This window comes from Ctenocephalides felis, unplaced genomic scaffold (genome assembly GCF_003426905.1).
Source record: "Ctenocephalides felis isolate EL2017-DRISC unplaced genomic scaffold, ASM342690v1 CF-g0.4_SCAFFOLD_01170, whole genome shotgun sequence".
Classification (NCBI taxonomy): Eukaryota; Metazoa; Arthropoda; class Insecta; order Siphonaptera; family Pulicidae; genus Ctenocephalides; species Ctenocephalides felis.
The window spans coordinates 32,424,707-32,450,291 of record NW_020537324.1 but is presented as its reverse complement, the minus strand read 5'-3'; the positions used below and the strand labels follow the sequence as shown (position 1 = coordinate 32,450,291).

At 30.8% G+C, this 25,585-nt stretch overlaps 1 protein-coding gene and 1 pseudogene across 1 annotated transcript in view; one reads left to right on the top strand and one right to left on the bottom strand.

Annotated features, from left to right (window-relative positions):
- LOC113367099 overlaps nt 1-1,182 on the bottom strand; it is a 13,591-nt pseudogene extending 12,409 nt beyond the window's left edge.
- A 170-nt stretch (nt 1,183-1,352) lies between these two features.
- Nucleotides 1,353-25,585, top strand: part of LOC113366614 (coiled-coil domain-containing protein 85C-like) — a 31,331-nt gene continuing 7,098 nt past the window's right edge. The window contains exons 1-3 of the mRNA XM_026608247.1: nt 1,353-1,545; nt 19,729-20,068; nt 25,296-25,511. Coding sequence (XP_026464032.1) covers nt 19,793-20,068; nt 25,296-25,511 — 492 coding nt within the window. The 5' untranslated portion in view covers nt 1,353-1,545; nt 19,729-19,792. The remainder of the gene's footprint in view (nt 1,546-19,728; nt 20,069-25,295; nt 25,512-25,585) is intronic.

Genomic DNA, 25,585 nt, shown 5'->3' with positions numbered 1-25,585 from the left:
GGACAAGCTTTCGAAACATACTACAAATGTATCGTCATGTAGAACATTTTGCATCATTTATAAAATAAAATCTATTTTGGTTGTTGGCAATTTATTCCAAGATAATGTATTTTATCTTTATTATTAGTTTTAGTTAACTTCCCGTAGGGTAAGTTATAGTAATCGCAAAAAATCGAAAATGAAAATTTCTATATATCTTTACGTTTCAAAGGTTTTTGAACATTTTGGCAAACCTTATTGTTAGAAAAACTGGATGTATGTGTGTATGTGTGTGCGGATACAAGTTTTTGTCGACGATTTTGGGAACACCGATCAACCGATTTGAATAATTCAAAAAACATTCGATTCGTTTTGATAAGAGACGTGCTGATTAGTTTTTGGCAAGAGCAGGTCTAGTCGTTCCGAAGATACGGGGCGAAAAGTGCAAAAACGGTAACTCAGTTTTTAAGAGAGCGTCCGATTTTAATAATTCAAAGACCAATTTACTTATATTGACAAGATGAAGAACTGATTAAATTTTTGGGAAGGTAGGTCGAGCGGTTATAGACTCTCAATAAACGTAAGTTCAAAAATGGCATTCAGGTCATGCAGGTTCAGCGGTTATGGACTCTCAACAAAAATAAGTTAAAAAAATGTCATTTGGCGGTCAAAAATGTTTATTGGACATATGTTCATCAAATTATCAGATATTTTATAGGGATTTTAATTATCTATACATATTTTGGGTAATTTTTTTGGGTTCCGTACCACGATTTTCGAAGTTCCAGCAATTGTATGAAATATAGTTGAAGTTATGAAAATCAATTTAATTGATTTTACTTTATTGTATAGTTAGTACACTACATGTATACTAACGTTATAAGCTACTATGTTATAGTAGGTACTACCTTATACATAATTATTACTTTTATTAAAAAACACTTACAAATTGTAGCTAGGTTCAATTTGAAACATAAAATTAATCTTAAATTAAAATTAGTACCTAAACAAATGTTAATGCATATTTTATATTTCCTATATCAATCCTTTTCACTCGCAAATTGAGCCATCTCGACAGCATCTGAGTACAAAGGGTTAAATATGAAAATTTTATTTTTTAACAAGTTGTCCAACTCTGTCTCATGCGGTATGTGAACAACACACCACTATATACGCTTCTCTTTCTTTCACATTCACCTCCATATCTTTCATTCTTTCTCACACTCTACTGTTTTGAATTGACAGTAGTCAGCCATGTTTCTTAGCGTCTTTCATACCGCAACAACGCAAGAGCGCGTACCGTTGCTTCTTGCTGAAGAAGTAATTGTAATAATATATTTATGTACTATATAATAGTTTATTCTTTTAATATTATTTGTTAATACGTGAATTATATTGTGAAGTGTTAATAATAATAAATTACTGTGTTTTGAAATATTTGTGCAATATGTTTGATGGTAGAAAAAATCGTCATTGCCATACGGTTGTTGTTTACACGGCTTAAGAATTAATGGAGCAAATGATGTAAACGGTTCCTTGAATTATCTGGAGTATGCAAATTTTAAGGTAATACTTATTTTAAATGTACATATGATTGTAATTTGGATTGCAATTAATATTTTTATATTGTGCAAATGTTACTTTTAATGTGAATAATCACAATAATTTTAAGAAATTTTGTAGGATTGACAGGTTAAAAATTATATATGATAAAATGTATGTACTTAATATTTATAATTACAATTATATATTGCAAATATATATTCTTTAACATGTCTATAAAACAAAATTTACAAAATATGTACTGTCAAGATATGGTACTTATGTGACCTTAGGAATAAACTTCCTCATGTACCGTTTGTATAGTATAATTTGTAATTTTAATATAAAGTTATTGAATGACATAATTGATTTTTGAGTTATTTGAGAAAATCCTTAACCCTGCGGTTTCCAACCTATGGGGCGCGCCTGCTCATGGGGGCACGAGGCTGTTCCAAAATACTATTTTTTTCCAAAAATGTTGAAATGATATAAAACTAGTGGAACATGGCATCGTGTCTTAAGGCAAATTGCTGGTACTTTCCGTACCAAAAACTAAATTATTAAAAAAAACTTTGCAAAACTTTGAAAAAAATAGATTTTTGAAAAGTATTGTAATTTTTCAAAAATTTTGAATTTTTTGAAAAAAATGGCTTTTTTGAAAAATTTGATTTTTTTTAATATTTTGATTTATTTTGAAAGTGATGCACATTTTTTTAAGCAATCGCATTGCATTGCTGATTTTGAGGCGAATATAAAATAAGCGCGTGAGCGCCGCGTATTTATCTAAAGTGTGAACATTGGTACCGAACCCATATAAATGTACACAAAATTTGTACTTATTCTTATAATCTTTATAAAATATCTGATAATTTCATGTGCATATGTCTAATATTCAGTTTTGACCGTCAAATGGACATTTGTTGGAGCTCCGGAGTTTTCACATTTGTTTCACATTTTTTATTGGAGCTCCGAAGACGCTGAACCTGCCTTTACAAAACTTTCACCAGTTGTTCCCTTCAAGTAAAATGTTTTTTGAATTATTTAAATCGAACGCTGAAATACCGTCTTTGACACTTTTTGCGCCGTATCTCCGAAACGGCTAGATCTGCCTTTGCTAAAAATGAATCAGCACGTCTCATTATCAATAAGAATTGAATCTGTTTTTGAATTATTCAAATCGGTTGAACCATCGACGAAAATTTGTATCCTCACACACATACACACGCGCGCGCTCAAACACACACACATCCATTTTTTCTAAGGTATGCCAAAATTTCAGTAACCTTTGAAACGCAAAGATATATTAAATTTTAATTTTCGATTTTTTTACGATTACTATAACTTTACCCTAAAGAGAATGAATAAATAATTATTTATTCTGTTTATGTTTACTTAACATTGCATATCATTTTGTAGTCTCATAATTAATTTCTAATATAAGTTGATAAAATTAAATTCTTAAAAAAAATTAAGGGGCGCAAGTTTATAAGAAACCCCTCTCTTTCTCGTTCTCGGTCGGTACCAAAAGGTTGGAAACCACTGCCATAAGCAGTAGTCATACAATTTAATATCTTTAAATAATAGTTTTTCTCACACACTAAATCTAAAAATATTCCCTTTATTATGAAATTTTTATTATTAACTTACTAAAGTAGAAGTTTTTTTTATCAGAAGATCCTACTTGCTAATCCAATGTTTTCTCGAATTGTTTGAGACCAATAGTAGAAAAAGTATTTATGTGTAAGTAAAATTTGGGCTTTTCATCGATGTTTTCTTAAAAAAACCTAGACCGATTTCAAGATTGCCAGAGCCGCTTCTTCAGAATTAGCATATAAGTGCAAGATCTGCCCACGTTTTAACTAAAAGTCTAAACAGATTTTAAAACTTCAGAAACGTTTGAAAGATATCAGTTGGAAATCGTGCTGATTAGTTATTGGTAAAGATCGGCCGGTCCGTCTCTTCGTAACTAATTTCAAAAAAAAAATTTTGTCGGTTTTGATAAAGGTGATGATTACATTCTAAACTATTATGGAAGTGCGATAAGTTGCTTATTTTAAAAATTTACCAAGTTTGATAATACATGGGTGTGCCATGGGGTAACGGTTAAGCGCACTGCCTTCTTTCGACATAATCGTGTATTTGAACTCCCACTCTGGACAACTTGATATCATGCAGTAGTGATATCAATTTTTACTTGAAAAATATAGATAAAAATATGTTTCCAATTGAAAGTAGCCCAATTCGGCACTCTGGTGTAAAATGGCAACGGGAAATCTTTTACACTATTCTTTCCTGAATCGAGTTGAAGTTTAACTCACAATAAGAACCGCTGATAAGAAAGAACGCTCCCTTCATGCTATTGACAAGAGCCTGAAATAATATCTATTATTATTGATTACGGCTTGCTTATGAATAAATAAATAAATAAATAAATAAATATGTGTACAGCGCGCTGCAAAAATGCAAACTTTAATTATTTTTTATGATTAAACCGCTTTTCATAGGCCTCTAATATTTTACCACGGTCAGTTTGGGCATAAAATCTACCATTAACGCAAATTTCAGAAAAATCCCAGGCGAGCAACGCGCGGGTTCTACTTGTCAGCTGCCAACCTGTCCCTGGGGCACAGCACCTATTTTTAACTTCCCTTAGGGCAAGTTATTGTAATCGTCCAAAAATTATCGAAATTGAAAATTTTTGCATTTCTCGACGTTTTGAAGGTTTCTGAACATTTTGGCATACCCCAGAAAAAATGGATGTGTGTGTGTATGTATGTATATGGATACAATTTTTCGTCCACGTTTTCGGGCGCACGAATCAACCGATTTGAATGTTTCAAAAAACATTCGATTCCTATTGATAGGGAGATGTGCTGATTAGTTTTTGGCAAAAGCAGGCCCAGTCGTTTCAGAGATATGGAGCAAAGAGTGCAGAAAATAGAAATTGAGTTTTTGAGAGATCGGAGCATCCGATTTGAATGATCCAAAAAACATTCAATTCGTATTGACGAGGAGGTCCAGGTTCGTATTGGTGGTTAGTTTCTGGCAAATGCAGGTCAAGCGGTTTTGAAGATACACAGCTAAATGTGCAAAAAATGGCAGTTTTTGAGAGAACTAAGCGTCCGATTTAAATGATTCAAAGAACTATCTGCTTGTTTTAACAAAATAATTGATTTTGAAAAAAAAATTTTTGTTCTAAATTTTTTTGTTTCAATTTTTCATTTTTTTTTAGATATTTTTTTTTTGTATATCGAAAATAATTCAGATTTAATTTTTAATTCTGGCTAAAGTAGTAATATACTTTAAACAAATAATTTCAACTTTGCAATTCAGCTTGTATAATTCTTATAGATATTAGACAATGTTACAATATTTATATTAATCTATTTGAAAACATCTAATATTCCTCGAATTTTTCATTACGTTACGGGAAGTTCCAGCAATTTGTCTTAAGACACGATGCCACACACTCCACTAGTTTATTTTTTAATGGGACATACACCGTGTATGTTCTAATTCTAAGCACGTGTTAATGCAATTATACAGATATTATGAATCTGTTTCAAAGATATCAATTGGAAATCGGAAATCGCTTTGATTAATTTCTAGTGAAAGCTAAAACCTTATTTTTCAACTTCGAAGTAACAGTTGAAAATAGCTATAATTTTATGTAAATAGCTAAATCTCATTTCTTATTGATCATTTCGTTTGTTTAAACATATCGTGCAGCCTTAATCAAAATTGCCTTAAGGCAAAATGCCACTTACACCTATTTGAAAAGTCCCTGCCTTGATAATAGTTATCGCTAAATCAAAGTGCTTTTAAATTAAATATTCTTCATTTCTACTATGAGAAATTGGTATTATTATTTTCTTCATAACTGAAATAATTTATATTATCCGGTATACATCTTCGCAGACAATTATATTGAAAAAATATGCAGATTAGAATGTGTAAACTAATTTGCATTTATCATGTTGACGGCTGTGAAAGTATATGAGAAATGCAACTGGAGCAATTGTAAAATAACATTGTTTTTGTAGGAATAATAAATTGTGCAAACTAGAATGTGCCGTTGTGCCATACAACTATGTAAACAATGAGTAATATAATCGGTATGCAATGTTATTACGTGAAATTTATAATAATAAATGTAATAATAATAAACTTATAAGAAGATATCTTGAGTTATCTAGATGATAAGGGGTCTCTGATCTTTTGGAGACAAGGCTTCGGGTTCAAACTGTGTTTTGAGTACAATCTTATATCAAGTAGTTGTTATAGCTATTTTTACTTGAAAATAGACAAAAAATTTGTTTCCAAGTAAAAATTGCTCTTTCAGAAAATGTTAAGCTAAAAATATTAATTTGAAGTACGTAAAATTAACACTTTCAGGATGGCACCGATTTCAAAACAATTTCCTTTACCGGCTGTAAACTTGATTTCATTGTGTATGTTATGCAATTTGTTTGATAAAAATTTGTGGTCATTGAAGGACATACATTTATAATATTAATTTATTTTTGATCATTTTATAAAGGATGGTGACGTTCAAAACAATTTCCAAAATGCATAGCTGGTTGATTTTGACATGTTTTACAATAAAATGTTGTTCGCCGCCTCCCTCCTGGTGCTTTTCTGTTAGAACAGACAATACAATCCCTTTTTCTTTCACTCGCATTTAGCCACTGCGACTGATTAGTCAGTATATTTGGTCATTTTTTTTGCTGCCATAATGGTTTATTTTTTCTATTATATTGTCTAATAATTCATTTATAAAATATAAAGTAAAATAATCTATTAGATGTCTTATATTGCTTGGTATTTGTATTTGGGGTGTTTGTTGATGTATGTCAAACTCGATTATTGAAGGAGAATCGACACATTCGCTAATGTCTTTCCGCTCTTCATTTAATTTGTCGAACTTCTTCTTTTTGTTGGTTGGATAATATTTTCATCACATTCATCACTATCATAGGTGCGAATAGTAATTTCGTAAAATTTGTCTGTATGAATGTCTATTTGAAACTCATCTTCAATACTGCTTAATTCACAAAATTCACCAGTCGTTTTGCCATATTTAAAAGCGCTCGGTCGTTTTAAATATTAAAAAAAGACCATATAGCAAAGAAAAAGGCTAAAAACACTAGTAAAATGACTTAAAATTATTTTCAAAATGCAAATACTGTTTATCACTGCTATATGTGATTTATTAACTTCCCGTAGGGCAAGTTATAGTAATCGCAAGAAAATCGAAAATGAAAATTTTTATATATCTTTACGTTTCAGAGGTTTCTGAACATTTTGGCATACCTTAGAAAAAATGCATGTATGAGTGTGTGTGTGTGTGTATGTATGTATGTACGTGTGTGTATGTATGTGCGAATACAAATTTTCGTCGACGATTTCGGAAACACGGATCAACCGATTTGAATAATTCGAAAAGCATTCGATTCGTATTGATAAGGAGACGTGCTGATTAGTTTTTGGCGAAGGCAGGTCCAGCCGTTCCAAAGATTCGGGGCAAAAAGTGCCGAAAACGGTAACTCAGTTTTTAAGAGAACGAAGCGTCCGATTTGAATAATTCAAAAAACATTTGACTTGTATTGACAAGATGAAGAATTGATCAAATTTTCATAAAGGCAAGTGTAGCAGTTTCGGAGATCTAACGAAAAAAGTAAAAAAAAATGCCATTTGGCGGTCAAAAATGATCATTAGACATATGCACATCAAATTATCAGATATTTTATAGAGATTTTAACAATAAGTATAAATTTTGTTTGCATTCCTATGGGTTCCGTACCAATGTTTATTCGTTAGACGGCGACGCGGCGCTTACGCGCTTTGACATTTTGTCTCTATGCAGTTAAAGCAGTACGATTGCTTTGAAAAAAAGTTCAGATCTTCCAAAATATGCCAAAATAAAGAAAACATTATTTTTTCAAAAAAAAAATTAAAAAAAAAAAAAAAAATTTTAATTTAAAAAAAAAAAATTTTTTTTTTTTCAAAAAAAAAGTAATTTTTTTTCCATTTTATAGTTTCTCAAAAATCTTATTTTTTCGAAGTAATTTTTTTCTAAAATTGTCAATCGTTTTTAAAAAAAATAATAATTTTTGGCACGGGAAGTTCCAGCAATTTGCCTTAAGGCACGATGCCTTAATTGCCTTAAGACAGAATTCCACTTACAGCTAGTTCAACTTTTCGATGCAAACTGAGTAATTGTTTATAAAATAGCCTGTGCCTCACAGAGTATGTTTGTCCACTGAGGTGGACAGCCGTCCCCAAAGTGTTAATACGGATTTGTTTACAAAATTTTGTATGTCGCTTGGAGGTCTTGATCGCAAATCAAAATTCGAATAGTTTAAGTGAAACGCGACATCGAAACAGAACATAAACAACACACGCGTGAATCGGAAACACCTCGAAGCGGAGACAGCATGACCCATACCAGGCACTAACAACCTGTAGCACGCGTACCTGATTATGAATATTTTATTTGAAACTTGTTCAATATTTGGAGACGTTTTAGTGGTAAAATTGAGCCATTTATGACATTTACATGCTAAGCATAATTTTTGATTATGATCAACACCAGACACCATATGGGGTCGAAAAATATATATTTTTTACTTCCCCTAGGGTAAGTTATAATCGAAACTGAAGATTTTTGCATATCTTTACGTTTCAGAGGTTTGTGAACCATTTGGCATACCTTAGAAGCAATGGATGTTTGTGTGCATGGGTGTAAGTAGTGTATATATGTATCTATGGATATAATTTTTTGTCGATGCTTTTGGGAGCACCGGTCAACCGATTTGAGATATTAACAAACCATTCGATTCCTATTGACAATTTGTCCGGCCGTATCGGAGATACGAAGCAAAGAGTGCAGAAAATAGAATTCGAGTTTTTGAGAGTACAGAGCATCCGATTTGAATAATTAAAAAAACATTCAATTCGTAATGATTAAAAAAAAAACATTCATTTGCAAAGGCGAAAATTAGCAAAAAAGATTTTGAGAGAACGAAGCATCTTAATGATTTAAAAAATCTTGTACTTGTTTGACAAAACGATTATTTTTGGGAAAAGAATTTTTTTATTTAGAGATATGAGATAAGACCTTTTCATCATAACTCCGTTTCTCCGTCCGTTACTTTTTACGTAAACTTATATAAATGCCATCGTCCAATTTATAAACTCTTATTTCTTGTCTATAAAGTACGACTAATGAAAGTTACAGTATTTATAATAATATATTTGAAAACATTTAATATTCTTGGATTATTTCATCATGGTACGGAAAGTTCTAGAAATTTTTCTTGGCACGAAGCCATACACTACTAGTTCTCTCAGTTTTTTCGACATTTATATTGCTTTATAATGCATTTTCACTCTATTTTTCAAATTTTATTCAGACAATTTGGAATTATTTGTATGCTATGAAATTTATTTTGCACTTATGTGTAAGGCGGAAGTTAACGTATAGTAATGTATAGCCTACAGCAGATAATAATTTTGTTTTGCGAACAGGTTCAGATAAATTTCCTGATTTGTAAAGAACAATTTGCATGTATAAAATACTAAGGAAATAATCTCTTAGAATACGATTTTTTTTTGGAAATTTCTATTACTAAGAATATATACCCTTAGCTTTTATCTCAAATTTATAAATATCTACAAATCTTCGAAATTATGTTTGGATAGCATAAAACTTTAAGATTAATTAATAATGTTTAATATTAATAATTTTAAAACTTCCAAATTATTCTTCATAGAGTGAATTGGTAGTGTTGTAGCTCATTTTCCACTAAAGCAGCATAGCTATCTATTTTTACTTGAACATATGTTAGATTTTTTTTAATTGAAATAATATATTTATTTTGCATATCTTAGACAGAGATTATGAAAAAAATATTTGTACACAGCCTATTTATGTTTCTTTGCTTTATATTTAGTTTTCAGCATTTAGGTTTTTAGTTAAAATATCGCTTCTATTTTATTTAGAAATATTGGTGACATTCTTAAAAAGCTACGTACTTTCACAACTATCATCACATCATCACATTCACAGCAACGCATAGGACTCGTAATTTGTATTGCTATTCAAAATTTAAAATTAGTGGTGTGTGGCATCGTGCCTAAAGGCGAATTGCTGTAACTTCCCGTACCAAAAAATATTTTTTTTAAAAAACTACTCAATTTATTTTAAAACTATTCAATTTTTTCTTAAACTAAATTTTTAAAAACAAAAAAAATAAATTTCTTACAATTTTGAAATTTTTGAGAAGACTTTTTTGAAAAAAATGTATTATATTTATTTATATTTTGAAATATATTGGAAATTTTGAACTTTTGTTGCGTAGAAAAGGAATATTGAAGCGCGCAAGCGCCGCGTATTAGTCTAACGAATAAACAATTTTACGGAACCCGTAGAAATGTAAACAAAACTTATTAATAAAATCTCTATAAAATATCTGATAATTTGATGTGCTATCTCCGAAATCGCTAGACCTGCCTTCCCAAAAATGTAATCAGTTCTTCATTTTGTCAATACAAATAAAATCTTTTTTTGAATTATTCGAAACTGTCGACGAAAATTGTTATCGAACACACACACACGCACACATGCACCCACATACATCGTTTTTTTTTAAGGTATGCCAAAATGTTCTGAAACCTCTGAAACATAAAGATGTATAAAAAATTTTATTTTCGATTTTTTTTACGGGAAGTTAAAAAGAGAGTGCGCGTAAGGTTCACAAGCGATTGAAGTAAAACTATTTTGCTATTGTACGAGTTGGCATATATGTTAAAAATAAATACATCATATAACATTTTTGAATAATGTTCATTAGAAATATGGTAACACTCGTTATGCACACTGGATTAATGCCAATCATTATACATATTTATATAATAATAAATTACAAATTATATATTTATAACAGCATTGAAAATTTTTATAATAATTAAAAACAATAATGTAATTAAAGTTATACTACAAATATGACATGATCGGTTTGTCATTGTAATTACCAATTAGGACTTGAAGTTTCATTACAGAAATGAAGTAATTGCTGATTAACATACATTCATTGACTGCTTGTATTTTTTTTTAATTTCTTATTTTTTGAGTAGCTGTAACATCTGTTTTGCCTATAAAAATATTTTCCATTTCAATAACTTCAAAGATTTATAGAAACTACGAATAATATAGAAATAATTTTAATAATCTTATTTTTCGTACACGGCGCAAATTTTGCTTTTTTTATTATTTTCATTATAATTATTTACGGGGGACAGGGTAAAATAGTTTTCTGGTTCAGACATTTTTTTTATTAAGATATGTACTACGATTTAACCTTAAAATAAACATGTTTATTTATCTATGACTATTTCCTTGTTGATATCGGTACGCATACAACGACTGATCTCTATTCACACAACACGACGACTAATCACAATCGAACAGTATAGAAATGTTTTCATCCAGAGCGATAACGGGCGTAACGCTATTTCCGTTGTATTTGTACAGATTTACTCCCTAGTCTCGCCTAAAGAAGTTATACTTTAAAAAACTTCCTAAACCACATTTCCAAACAATGCTAAGTATGAAAACATAAATTTTACAAGAATTTGTGTAATTTAGACAATTAATTTTTTTATTTACATGTTTTCAGCTTTTATCAAAGCTAACTGTCTCTGGTTTGTTTTCACATCTAGTTCAAATGTATCTAAATGTTCCTACCTCAAATTAGTTGCCGACCCCTGACTTAACTCAGCACTAGCGCATAAATTTTATTTATTTGACAGTGATCATGAGTGACCGGTCGAGGCGTGCCACTTTCGTATTTGACCCGATTATCGCATGCGTATTCGATTTACCTATGTAGCCCACGCGGTTCACTCACTCGACACTTATTCAATTATTCTTTATTTTTTACGACCAGCGCTTTTCAAAATCAAAAGATAACTTTAACGCTCTGCTTATCGTTATACGTGCTACTGTTGTGAGAAAACACAATGGGGCATTATTTGCATTGTTTGTCTGTTTTCTATCGATATGTCACGTAGCTTGGATATACAATTTAAATTAATCAAAAAAACTTAGATTGTCTTTGTTTTCTGAGCGTTTAAAGGGTTTCCTATTTTTGTTCTTTCCTGTTTTATCCATGACACTGTTTTTGTCTTCGCTCAAATATATGCTGCGCTTATTACAACAGTATTTTTGGGAATCAAAAATCAGGTGGGCTCGCCCGTAGGTAAGCGGTTAACGGGACTTGTTTCAGAGGTCCCGGGTTCGATACCCACTTCGAGCAGCCTGTTGTCAGGCAGCAGTGACAACGATTTTCACTTGGAAATATAGATAGCAATATGTTTCCAGCCCTTGCCCGGCATTGCTGCACCAATAAAAAGTCAGCTCTATTAGATTAATTCTAATAACAAAAATCATCAAATATGGATGGATTAACCATTGGGTTACCATCTAAAAATACGAAGTAAGGAGAAGTTTTAGCCCAACAGCTCATAGGACGTAAGGTTCTGATTGCTGTTCAAAAAAAAAAAAATAGGTACTCTTTATAGCCTAACCAAAAAGTTGTTAATCAAATTCCTCACATTTTTATTTCCTAAGAAAAATTCCAACGACTTTTTTCAAAGCTATTAATAATTAAACAAATAATTTTATATTTTATTCATTTTTGTACTTTTATCACTGTAGAATTGAAACAATTGTTTATTCATCATAATTATCTATCTGCAACTGCAAAATTTGTATAAACAATTTAAATTACGAATATATAGTTTATAATAAAAATATAGTTTAAAATATAAATATAGTGAAATTGCCTTTTTCAGCAAACTATGTATTGAATAAATCAGTAAAAGTTGATGATGACCTCAGTTTTTCTAAAGTTTTTATGAACAACTTTTTTTTGTTCCAAATATAGTGTAAAATAAATTTTTCTTCAAAAACTCTTTTTTTTTAAAAGAAGTAAATTTTTATCAAAAATTTATAGTTTCTCAAAAATCTAATTTTTTCAGAGTAATTTTTTTTCAAAAATATTAATCTTTAAAAAAAAAATTGTTATTTGATACGGGAAGTTCCAGCAATTTGCCTTAAGGCACGATGCCATGCGCCCCACTAGTTTATTTATTATTTAGTTGATTATTTGACTACTTTCGACATTGAATCAACTGTTCATGACAGGGAAATAAATTTAAATACTATACATCCACTATCCACAGTAATGATAGTAAATAACCTGCATATTTGATTTATTTGCTTAATAACATAATTTAAAACAGATGATTAACGTTTTTCGTTTTTTTTTAAAGAATTTATTTACATATTTTTACGTTTCGAGGTTTCTGAACTTTTTGGCATACGTTAGAAAAAATTGATGTATGTGTGTGTTTGGATATAAAATTTCGAATTTCGATAAAATGTGAGTCAAAACTGTCAAAATGCAATGTAGTTGCTATGCAGTCAGGCGTTTCACATATAAAATCTATCCTTAGATAAACAAATCGTAACTGCGTCTTTCTGATGTGCATTTATAACACATACTTGAAGTTAGATTTTAAGTGTAAAGCGATCGCACAGCAATTATAAAGCATTTTGACAGTTATTAATTAGTACTATAACAACAATATGTTATAGTCGATTTTACCGGGGAATTGGCCCCTAAATTTGTTTATACAGCATAATCTATAGTGCATATTTATTACGAAATTAATTTATTCTGAACCTGATTTGATAATATATTAAATTATTTCATTCACCACTCGTAATATTGTCATTTAAATGGACCGATTCTGCCGCATAACAGACCAATGTTATGGCAAGGCCATCTTATGAAGAACATTTCATACTAAATTTTGACAAAAGCCATGTGGTTGGTGTGGAGTTAGGCGTATTTCTCAGGTTGTCAAATTGAAAATCTAACCTGGAAACGGCATACATGTAAAGAAAAAGATCTTAGGTAACAGGGTCTTTGTGACACAGCTTCATAACATACAAGTGACGTTGCAGTTTATGTGTAAAACGCCTGAATGCACAGCAAATACATGACATTTTGACAGTGTTCCGTATGATTTAGTAGCATAATGTATGAATGTTGGAGCGTGACATGGCCTTGCCATAACATTGGTCTGTTATGCGATTATGCGACAGAATCGGTCCCAAATTCTTAGAAATGTGTATAAAAAATTGGTTATAGTTGGTTGGTTTATATTGGTTCAGTTTTATAACAAACACTTTACGATAATATAGTTTGCAAACACCATTTTAAAAAATTTGGTTAAAATATAATGAATAATAAATTAATGATTAATTTTTTATATTTTAAATACAATGTAACGTTTTCATTTGTTTTTAACATTTGAGTGGAACTTCTATCAAAATATACTTGTTAGATGCGTGACCAGTATATTTATTTTTTCATATTCAATTTGCAATAAATATAAAGTTACAGGTAGCTAATGAACACGCATGTAGTACTGCGTCGGAGTTCTTATCTTAATTATATTGTGGATTTGAACATATTATCTTAATAAAGAAAAATACTGAAATATAATTAATGGTTAGAATTTGTTTTTAATTACGGATTGTGAGAAACTGGTTACCAGTCACGCATCTGCAATGATTTCGTAATTATTTTGTAATACGAACGAATTAACGATGATTGTTTTATGAATTATTTCACACATGCATTAGACAATGAACTTAGTTCAGAAAAACTATGGCAATATTTTACAACGGCTGATATTTATTTTTACATTGTATTTACTTTTCCTACAGTTAGATATAACAGACAGACTGCATAATATATCCGGCTAAATATACATATCCGCAAATGTCGTTTAAGTCTGTCACTTAAACGACATATAGTCTAGCACAAGGATGAGCAACCCGCGGCCCGCCGGATGCTTTTCTGCGGCCCGCGAAGCATTTCTTAACTACAGATTATTTTTTTAGATATTTTATCAAATACGGCTGTAAGAACTAATTTTGTTGTCAGTCAAATACTGTTAAAAACTGTTGTTCCCAGAAAAATGCATTTCCTGATGAAATAAATATTAATTTATTGCAAGAAAACTTGTCCGAGAGCATAGCAACAACACATTTCTAATTTTAAAATAATTTAATAAGTAAATCTTATAAAGTCGCGAGGGTAAAATCATCGTGAATGTGTTTTTCAATACTAAAGTACGTTAGCTTAATGGTGATGCAATGCTTAAAGGAGTATACGACCCAAATGGCGATATTTATAAATTGTTTTTGGATATGAAAAAACATTTGTAGTACTTTAGTAATTTTGGTAATAAATCATAATATCTTTTGCAGAATCTCGTGTTTCGCTTTTCATATTTAGAAAAAAAAAGTGAACAAATTTTAATTGTGATTCCAAATGTTCAAAGGTAACAAGACAGCTGTTTTCATGTAAATGTTTTCTTTACTATTCTCCATACAAATAATATAGCATGCAAAATAATGCAGATTTAAAAATTGTATTTTTTCAGTAAACATCGATTTTTTTATAAATCTAATGTTAGCCCTGAGAAATTTTCTTTCACTAAGGTGTCTATTCTACTACAGTTATAAATATTTTATTTTCGCTTTTGAGAAAAAAAAAACGCAAATCAAATTATGATAATTGTTTTTTTGGAAGTACGTATGTGTGCGAACAATTACACAGGTCCAGAATAGAGAAGGATAATAATTAATAGCTGGAAAATGTTTAATCCATTAAGAAAAAAATCTAGATTGAAGATTGTGCCAGTTGTTAAATGTTTTTTCCATATTTTGTGTCCTAATTTTGACTATATATTTATTACATTTGAAAGCACATGTCACACACCCGATTAAGACAATTTTTTTTTGTGGACTTGTATTAATTTCAACTATGAAATTCATAAAACATTACCATCCATCACAACTGAGTAAAACATATCAAAACTGCATACGCGTTGCTACTTTCCGCATTAAAAAAATTAAAATAAAGAACGAAATTAAAAAAAAGGCTGATATTGATCAGCTTATGTAATAAAGCAGTGCCAAATTTCTTATTAACCCTCCGTCGGTCGGATATTTTTTTACCTTCGAACGGTCGGAAAGGTCTGGCTGGACCACCATTCATTTTACATGCATTTATATGGGATAAATGAGTTTTTGGTGTCTTATATATTAACGATTATATAAAAAAAATCAAGAAATATAAAAAAAACGTTGCTTTTTGTTAATTTTTCTGTTTTATATCAATGAAAAACAATATTTATTCATTTTCGGCGCCTTTGAAATGAATGTGAAATTCAAATGAAAACGAAATGAGGTGCGTCGCCTTTGAAATGAGCTGTAAAACTCAAAGTGAAAATATTGTTTCACTAAAGGTTTGCCAAAAAAATTTTCGAACGCAGTACGGGTAGAAAAATTGTTGCTAATGTGTGCATTACTCATCCGATTTTCAGTGTTTGCGATTACCAATAAGTTTGGTAGGTTTTCAAGGAACTCTCGTCATGAAAATACTAACATTCATGTTACAACACATAGCAAAGAATATATACAACGCACTTTGAATAGAAAATACCATGAAAAAAGACAAAATACTGGTTTACATATATCAAAAAGCGTATATTTTATACAAAATGTATGGGTGTCTAGACAGACCTTTCCGACCGTTCGAAGTATAAAAAAGTTAATATCCTTATAATTATCCTTCTGTACATTTTTTTGTCCTTATTTTTTCATTGATCGATAGCTGATAAATTTTTAGGAAAAGTCAAGAAATTTCAAGTCGATAGGATTACTAGAAGTATTATTTTTTTTAAATTGAAGTGGAAAAAAGTCTGGCCAGACCACGCCGACCGACGGAGGGTTAAAGTTTTTAAGTAAATTAGTTTTTCTGTTCAACTATTTGTTTTTATTTTGTAGTAATATTTATAAACACTTATACACTCGTAATTATATAATATAATATTTTTTTAATTTTTAATTTTTGTTCTTGTGGCAATTTTCTAATTTTGTTGCAATTACGGAATAATTCCCGCGCTCAGTCAATAAATCTTTTGACTTAATTTTAGTTCAGACTTTTGAGTTTATAGAAAACCTTCAATTTTATTCAAAAAGAAAAAGCAATTTATTATGTTCTTTATTTTATTTTTTTTAATGCGGAATGGTAAACTACATACAACTCCAAATTTTCATTATTATATAATAGTCATTTAAGTAGTCCAATCAGTTTTTACATAGCTCGGTGATCGATGAATTAACTTTTATCGCTATTTTTGTGAACATTTTTAATTGAAATTCGATCAAAATTTTCTGAGTTTATAAAAAATTCTAAATTTATCTGTCAGCTGCAACGTTTTAAAAACAATTCTTAGATATTGGCAACGAAAGGGTTAATTCCAATAAAAATAACTGATCCTATTGTACTTGTCTTGCAAAAGGAGCAATTTTAGCAAAAAAAAATTAAAATTTAATAATATATATGAAGATAAAACTGTTTTTGAAAGAAAACTGATTTTTTTTCAGAGTTATTGAAACCTCACTCGTTTCGCTAAGCATAGCATAACATAATTCAAATATAGATGTCAGTATTTCAGCATTTCAGTAGGTAAATTATCAATGTAATTTGTGTTAGCTGCCCCTCATTCATATACCACATAATTATACATTCAGAATTAGTTAGTCATTTCTTTTACTAATGATTTTCTGAAAATATTTCCTGTGGCTAAACGTTTGCCGGGTCAGCTAGTATATATATATATATATATATATATATATATATAAATTACGTGCGGCCCGCCATAAAATTTTAAAATTTAAATTGGCCCGCGTGTTAAAAAGGTTGCTCGCCCTTGGCTAGCACATATAGTCTAGCACTCCTTGTTCTAAATTAACCAGAGATAGTTCTCCAAAGTTAACTAATGAAATATATGGAGAAGCTAATTGAATCCAATGATTATTTTAAATGATTTCATTTCAGCCAATACTTTGTAGGAATTTTATTAGTTCGGTTAAAATGAATTTCGTAACCGAAAGAAATAAGTCGTTACACAAATTTTCCCTTAGGATAGACCGGGGTGTAAAAGCTCCGCGGGTAGAAAGATCTACCACCATTATCTCAAAAACGTCAAAGTAGAGGAAAACAGATGTGTGATCAGCCATCGCCTTGAATCAAGCTATCAGGATATAAAACATACCATATTTGAAAATCTTGAACAAAAGTATTTTCTTTCGTTGTTAGTTTTCCTTGTGAGCACTGTTGTTTAGTTTATGAGACCTTACTATAATTTTTAAGTATACGTTATTTAATTGTTTTATAAGATGCTTTATTATTTTTAAATTAGATTCAACAGATGTTTTGTATAACTTTTATATGAGGATTGATATGATATTGAGGATTATATGAGCTTACATATGACGATGAACTGATTCTTTACCCTGGAAAAGATGTAAACAATACAAAATAGGAAAATAAGTGTAAATTTACTCTAAAAAAGTACTTTTACAAGAACTAAATTAAGTTAATAGTTCCCACTTTTCCGATGGATATTTCTGACAAAATACCATATATAGGAGATCAAAGATATATATAGTTCTATCTTCGTAAAAAATGTGTCTATGTAATTTATATTTTGCATTGGCTGCATATTGCAGCTGTTATTTCATAAATTTTATAAAATCATCTCATAAAAGTTAACTTATCATTTAACATTCGCTTGAATAGGTATTGATGTTATTTATCGGTCTTTAGAAAGGTGATTGAATCTTGTTTCGATTTCCAACGATTAGACTATAAAATTTAATGTAGGTCTTGATCATAAACGGTGTGCTTTCTTGAAGGTTGTTTTTAAGAAATACTTAAGAGTCAATAATAGCAAACGATAGATTTTTTTTATTAACATCCCGAAGGAGAAGTTGTTTTCATCTAATTAGCTATTTTTTTTTGTTTTCTCCACGTTTTAAGCCATTCTGAATCGAATGAGACCAAATTTGGAAAAAGTATGTGTCTGTGTGTTTATCGACGTTTTCTCAAAAACTGCTGGGCGGGCCTATTTGTAAAATAAGCAGTTTGATGTAACTCGATAGGGTCTAGCGTTTGTAAATTTTGCGAGACGATCAACCAAGCCGCTTCTTTGTAAATAGCAGCTACTGATTAGTTTTTGGTAAAGATTCGCTGGCACAAGGTCTTGTAATTAATTGTTGAAAAACTAGTGGGGCGCATGGCATCCAGCCGTAAGGCAAATTGCTGGAACTTTCCGTACCAAATATTATTTTTTTTTTAAACGACTAACATTTTTGAAAAAAAATTTCTTCGAGAAAATTAGATTTTTGAGAAACTAGGAATTTGACAAAAAATTACTTTTTTAGAAAAAAAATTTTTTTTTTTGAAAAAAAAAGAATGTTTTCTTTATTTTGACATATTTTGGAAATTCTGAACTTTTTTTCAAAGCAATCGTACTACTTTAACTGCATAGAGACAAAATGTCAAAGCGCGTAAGCGCCTCGTCGGCGTCTACCGAATAAACATTGGTACGGAACCCATAGGAATGCAAACAAAATTTATACTTATTGTTAAAATCTCTATAAAATATCTGATAATTTGATGCGCATATGTCTAATGATCATTTTTGACCGCCAAATGACATTTTTTTTTACTTTTTCCATTAGATCTCCGAAACCGCTAGACCTGCCTATATGAAAATTGATCAGTTCTTTATCTTGTCAATACAAGTAAAATGTTTTTTGAATGATTAAAATCGGACGCTCCGCACTCTTGAAAACTGAGTTACCGTTTTTGGCACTTTTTGCCCCGTATCTTTGGAACGGCTAGACCTGCCTTCGCTAAAAACTAATCAGCACGTCTCCTTATCAATATGAATCGAATGTTTTTTGAATTATTTAAATCGGTTGATCGGTGTTCCCGAAATCGTCGACGAAAATTTGTATCCGCACACACACACACGCACACACACACATATACACACACATACATTCATTTTTTCTAACGTATGCCAAAATGTTGAGAAACCTTTGAAACGTAAAAATATATAAAAATTTTCATTTTCGATTTTTTTGCGATTACTATAACTTGTCCGACGGGAAGTTAATTATTACACATTTCGGGAAGTTCATGCAACTTGCCGTAAAACCGATTACATCTTAATAATGTGATATTAATTAATTATAATATTTTACAGAAATCCTATCTCCACGCATGACCAAACTATGCCTTTCAAGAGTTAAAATAACATTGCTGCGACCATGTCCGGTATTCCGATTCCATCGAACGGCCACCATCAGCAGATAGTACAGCAGCAACCACTGCTTCAACAGTATCAAGCGCAGGTCGCACCGAATCCAAACGCTTTGGGCCCTCCTCAGGACGGGCAAACGCAGCAACATCACCAGCAGGTACCTCCGAGGTACCAGCCACCTCCGCAGCCACATTCAATTAAACAGCAACCGCTAAGGGGACACCCTATTGTGACGCAAGATCAATCGAAACAGATCAGGCCTCAGCAAACTACCAGCCAAGGGGTGAGTTGAATTAGCATCACTTATAATATAAGTCTTATAGGTATATATTATTATTTAACAGCTAATAATGCGCTCCTATGGCAACAGACCAGCTGCATGCACATTTTGTATTAGTAAGATGCAGATCATTGTTGTTAGTAGAAATTCTAATCAATTTCTATGAATACATCAAAAAAATATTAGTATATTCCCCTTTGCGTTAAAATGTGTGTGTGGGTGACTATTGTAAGAATGTATAATTGGTGTTGAAAGATAAATTAAAATATAATTTTTAAGACCATTCAGAATATAGAACAATGAGACTTACGGAAAAAGAGGAGCGTATATACAAGGTGTCTGCCAGAACTCAACGTCAAGCCGTAACGGGATCATAGTATCATAAAAAAAATTATCATGTAATTTTTTGGTTTTTATGCTTTTCCTCGAGTTTTCTTATTACAAAACTATAAAGAATATTTATATTCTACAATACTGAATAAATGTGCAAACTTTTGATTAAACTTGCTAACAGACTTTAGTAAATTTTTTGAAAGGCTGGTTTCCCATTTTGAAAATTTTAAATTCTACAAAATTTTGAATAACTTATTGGACAATTCTGTAATTATTTTTGAGTGTGAATCAATAAATGTATTCCAATAAATATAAATATACATCATATTTTTCATTTCGTTCGGGTATTTAGCCGTAGGTATAGTATCCGTCATTCTATTAAAACAATAAGTATTTAGATTATTAAAGCTATGCCATGATTGTGTGACAAAAAAAGGAAAGAAAAAATTTTTCCTCCAAAAAAATCACATAATAATAATTATACTAATAAATAATTACACAAAAAAGAAAAACAAAACAAAAGATTTATTCGCTTTGAAGGAAAATCAGTGACGAGCCAAATATCATCTGCTGCTATGGATCGATTAGGATATAGTTTGGCATGGCGTGTTTGCTATAACAAACTATGTCTTTAGTAAATTGATCAAGACCCACGATATTGGTATTAGGGTGATCCCCACATTTCTGGGAAAAAATTTCAGTGAGCTCCTTTATATGGTCGACTATTGTCGGTACGTCAATCTGTTCATGTATATATTTTGTAGAGGAGTAATGTCTAGTCAATGGGTCCCTTATTTTGTAAAGTACTAGTCGTAGTGTCTTATTTTGTACTGTCTGTGGTTTCCGTAAGTTGGTCTTAGTCGTCGCGTTCGATGTTGGAGCAGCATATGTCATTATAGGTCTGATATGTGTGAGATATAGTGTCCGCTTGTTGTTCACGCTCAACCGACTGTTATGGTTCAAGAGAGGTCACAGTAGATTTAATATCCCGTATGTCACACCAAGGTATTTGACATTTTTGGACCACTCAACTTCATTTCTCATTACTTTCAGTTTTTCCAAATCAGTCAGTGTAATCAGTCTTTTGCGGATTGATCCTGATCTGCCTGCATTTAGCAGTACATTCAGTTAGCTTGTCTATGTGTGCCTGTATCTTTGTAGTCGGTAGCGTAGGTGATTGTGCAGATTTATATATGGCAGTATCGTCAGCAAATGTAAGTAAAGTTGTGTTGGTGTCAGTGGAGATGGATGTCGTAGATGTAGACGTTAAAGTGACGGTCCCAGGATCGAGCCCTGCGGTACTCCCGCCGTCACCTGGTTATTTTTGACTACAGTCCTAGAAATGTCATTTATAGTAAGGGAGCCAAATTCAACAAAATAAATGATTATCTACAATAACTGAAAAAGGTCAAAGTTTCAACAAAGCTCTAGGTTTCAATTGAAAGTTGATACTTTTCAAACTATATTCAATAATTTTTTGTTCTAATATTTTTCATGATAATTACGATCAATATTTATACCCCGTTTCAGCTTGACGTTGTGTTCTGAGACACCCTGTATATATCTGTGCGAATGACAGTTTTTCGAAAAAAATCTTACATTTATCTAGATTTTTTGACCAATTATTGCGAATTAGACACAAATTATTTGATCATGCTGCATGGGCACACTGTTTTTTTTACCAAAAACGTATTTAATTATTTGAATATCAATATGTAGCTCCGTAAATACAATTTATATAATACATTTTCTTGAGAAATAAGTTTGTCTTTTCTTTGTTTTATGACATAAATCATTTTTGATATGAATTTTCAAAAATATGATCGTTAAAGCCTTGATTTTGGACTTTCGACAATTCTTTTTCTAACAATAAGTTGCGTATGTCAAAAAGCATATTTTAATGGAAAATGTTCATACTAGATTTCATTAACAAACTCACTTATGTATAATTCTGTATTTTTAAAATATGAATCCAAAACATCTCTTGAAGTGCAGATACTCTTGAAGCTATATGTTGCTTGAATTTTGCCAACATTTTAATAAGTTGTAGTTGTGAGATATTAAATTAAATCACTCCTTTCTATTTTACCTTAATGTTCAATTCTTGAAGTGTAAAAAGTAAACCTGTAAATGCTTGTTATACGCATCCGTAATGAGCATTATTTAAATCGACTAATTGAATTTCAAAAAATAAAATTAATGTACCTCACATCTTGATGTATTGAAGAACAACGGTTCTGTTTAAGACAACTTAATTTGTTTTTACGTTTGAATTTGAAGAAACTACTCAGTAGCCTTGAAATATTTTCGATCAGATGTACTAAGTGGTCCATACAATCTGTGAATAAGAATAGGTAATATTCGTACGCGTACACGTGCGAAATATGTTGAATATTCTTATGTGACACGATGATATAATTTATAACCGTTTCTGTCGAGTATTTTCTGAATAAAACAAGTTTTATTTGTATAAAATTTGACAATGGTGTTTCTGTTGTGGTCATTGTGGTGTATCTAGTTTATCAACAGTTTAATTAAAATATTGGTGGCCGACGCAATGCTGCCAAAGAAGTAAAAATGTAAGTCACTTAAATAAAATTATATATTGAACTAGTTGTGGATTAAGGCAAATTGCTGGAACTTCCCGTACAATAATAAAATATCCGAAGAATATTATATGTTATAAATATATTATTATAAGTAAATTTCAATCTAGTATTTAATTTTAATAGTATTAAAAATAAAATCCAAATTATTTTCGATATTCAAATTTTTTTTTAGAAACGAAATGAAAAATACAAGCAAAAGAATAATGCTTCAAATCGGATGTTTTGTTATATCAAAAAACTGCGATTTTTGGCATATTTAGCTCCGTATCTCCGAAATGGCTGGACCTGTCTTTGCCAAAGACTAATCACCACTTCTTACTATCATTACAAATTGAATGTACTGTTCTCTCAAAAACTTATTTTCCATTTTATGCACTCTCCGCTTCATATCTCCGAAACGGCTGGACCGACTTTTGCCAAAAACTAATCAATAACTTACCCTACGGGAAGTTAAGAAATATATATTAAAAGTTTATAACAGTGTAATTAATTGCGATTAATATTTCAAAATAATTTATTCACTCAAATGCCTCATAGTTGTAATGTTGTAATATATTAAGCAATTAGAGACATGAAGGTAAATGTCCTAAAATTTATATTTATTGTTATAATATGAGCGTGTGACAAATGCACATTGAATTTCCAAGTTTTCTAGAGACATTTTAATAGTATTCCAACTTTAGCCAGATGATTTTAACGTTATTTTATCTTGCATATGAATTTGACAAAAAAAATGAAAATTACCTGACCGAAAACGTACGGGACGCATCTTTTCTGAAAAATTATAAGTTTATATTTTCGCGGTTTTTAACTTATTGTTTGCTGCATTACATTAAACTATATCAATAACATTTGATAACTTCTAATAAAGATGATTCAAATATAGATAGGCCATAATCCAGTTTAATTTCAGAATACAGAATGATATTCAATAATATTCAAATTCATTACAAGACATGATAAATTTCAATCTAATATAATATAAAATAATTCATATATTTTCATTTCATTCATTCACATTTTAATTTTCTTGGAATTGTTGAGCTTTTTTAAATTACTAGCTAACCGTGCGAACTCCGTTTCGCCACCAGATGGCTACATTTTATGTAACATTTCGTTTGGTGATTAAAAGATGAAGAAAAAAATTGCCTGCTGTTGAAATTGAATAAAAATTTGCATAATACACGTGATTGACTTGATTGGTTAACAAAAAATATTAGTTTGTAGTATATGCTAAGTATCAGCGATGACGCTGTATGTGAAAAAAGAAAGTGTTTTCCGTTTTTCTGTTGAAATCTTTCTTCAATTTTCTTTGCTATAAACCTCACGTAGTCCGAGACCTTTCCAACGAATCCAAAATCGTCGAAATCGGTTCGTGCATTCTGGAGTTATATCGTCAGGAAGGAAAACTCGACTTATTTTTATATAATAGACTAGCAAACCCGACGAACTCCGTTTCGCCTCCAGATGGTTTCGTGAGAAAGATGAAGAAATTTTTTGTTTGTTTTAAATTTGAAAAGGAAAAATTTAATTTTATTATACAACAGTAATGAATTTATTTCGATTACAAAAATGAAGTATTTTTTAGTTGAACTTCTCTAAGTAAATGAAAGTGAATCCATAATTAATTCGCAAATTTTCAACTAATTTTCTTAGCTATAAACGAAACGAAATCGTTTTGTGCGTTCTGGAGTTATATCGTCAGGAAGGAAAACCCGACTTATTTTTATATATATAGAAGATAATCTATTCGAAATTATTTAAAACAGTTATTGATTATTTTTATTACTCGAATTTTTAATTACGGTGCGGGAGTTCCAGCAGCTTGCATTAAGACACGATGCCATGCACAACTAATTTTCTTAGCTATAAACCTTGCGGAGCCCGAGACCTTTCCAACGAATACAAAATTGTCGAAATCGGTTCGTGCGTTCTGGAGTTATTTCGTCAGGAAGGAAAACCCGACTTATTTTTATATATGTAGAAGATAATCTTTCTGAAATTATTTAAAACAGTTATTGATTATTTTTATTTCTCGAATTTTTAATTACGGTGCGTGAAGTTCCAGCAGCTTGCATTAAGGCACGATGCCATGCACTACTAATTTTCTTAGCTATAAACCTTACGGAGCCCGAGACATTTCCAACGAATGCAAAATTGTCGAAATCGGTTCGTGCGTTCTGGAGTTATTTCGTCAGGAAGGAAAACCCGACTTATTTTTATATATATAGAAGATAATAAAAACATGCATTTCATGAAAAATAATATGTATATTTCATCTTTACCAGATACCATTGAAGGCACCGATACATCAGACTGGTTACAACAGTCGACTGCCTCATCGACAGAGTCTGGTACCATCCAGTGGAAGGGCCTCCAGTGAAGATTTAGACCAGCGTCGAATTCCTCCTAATCAGCCTTCGGCTTCATTACATCACCAGCAAAACGACATGCTTAAGTTTGTGTCTCGGAGGTCTCACGAGGGCGTAGACCATGCTGTGCAGGTGAATAACAAATAGTTAAATGAATGAGGATTTTACAAATAATTTGTTTAAAATAATAAAGGCTTTTATTATTC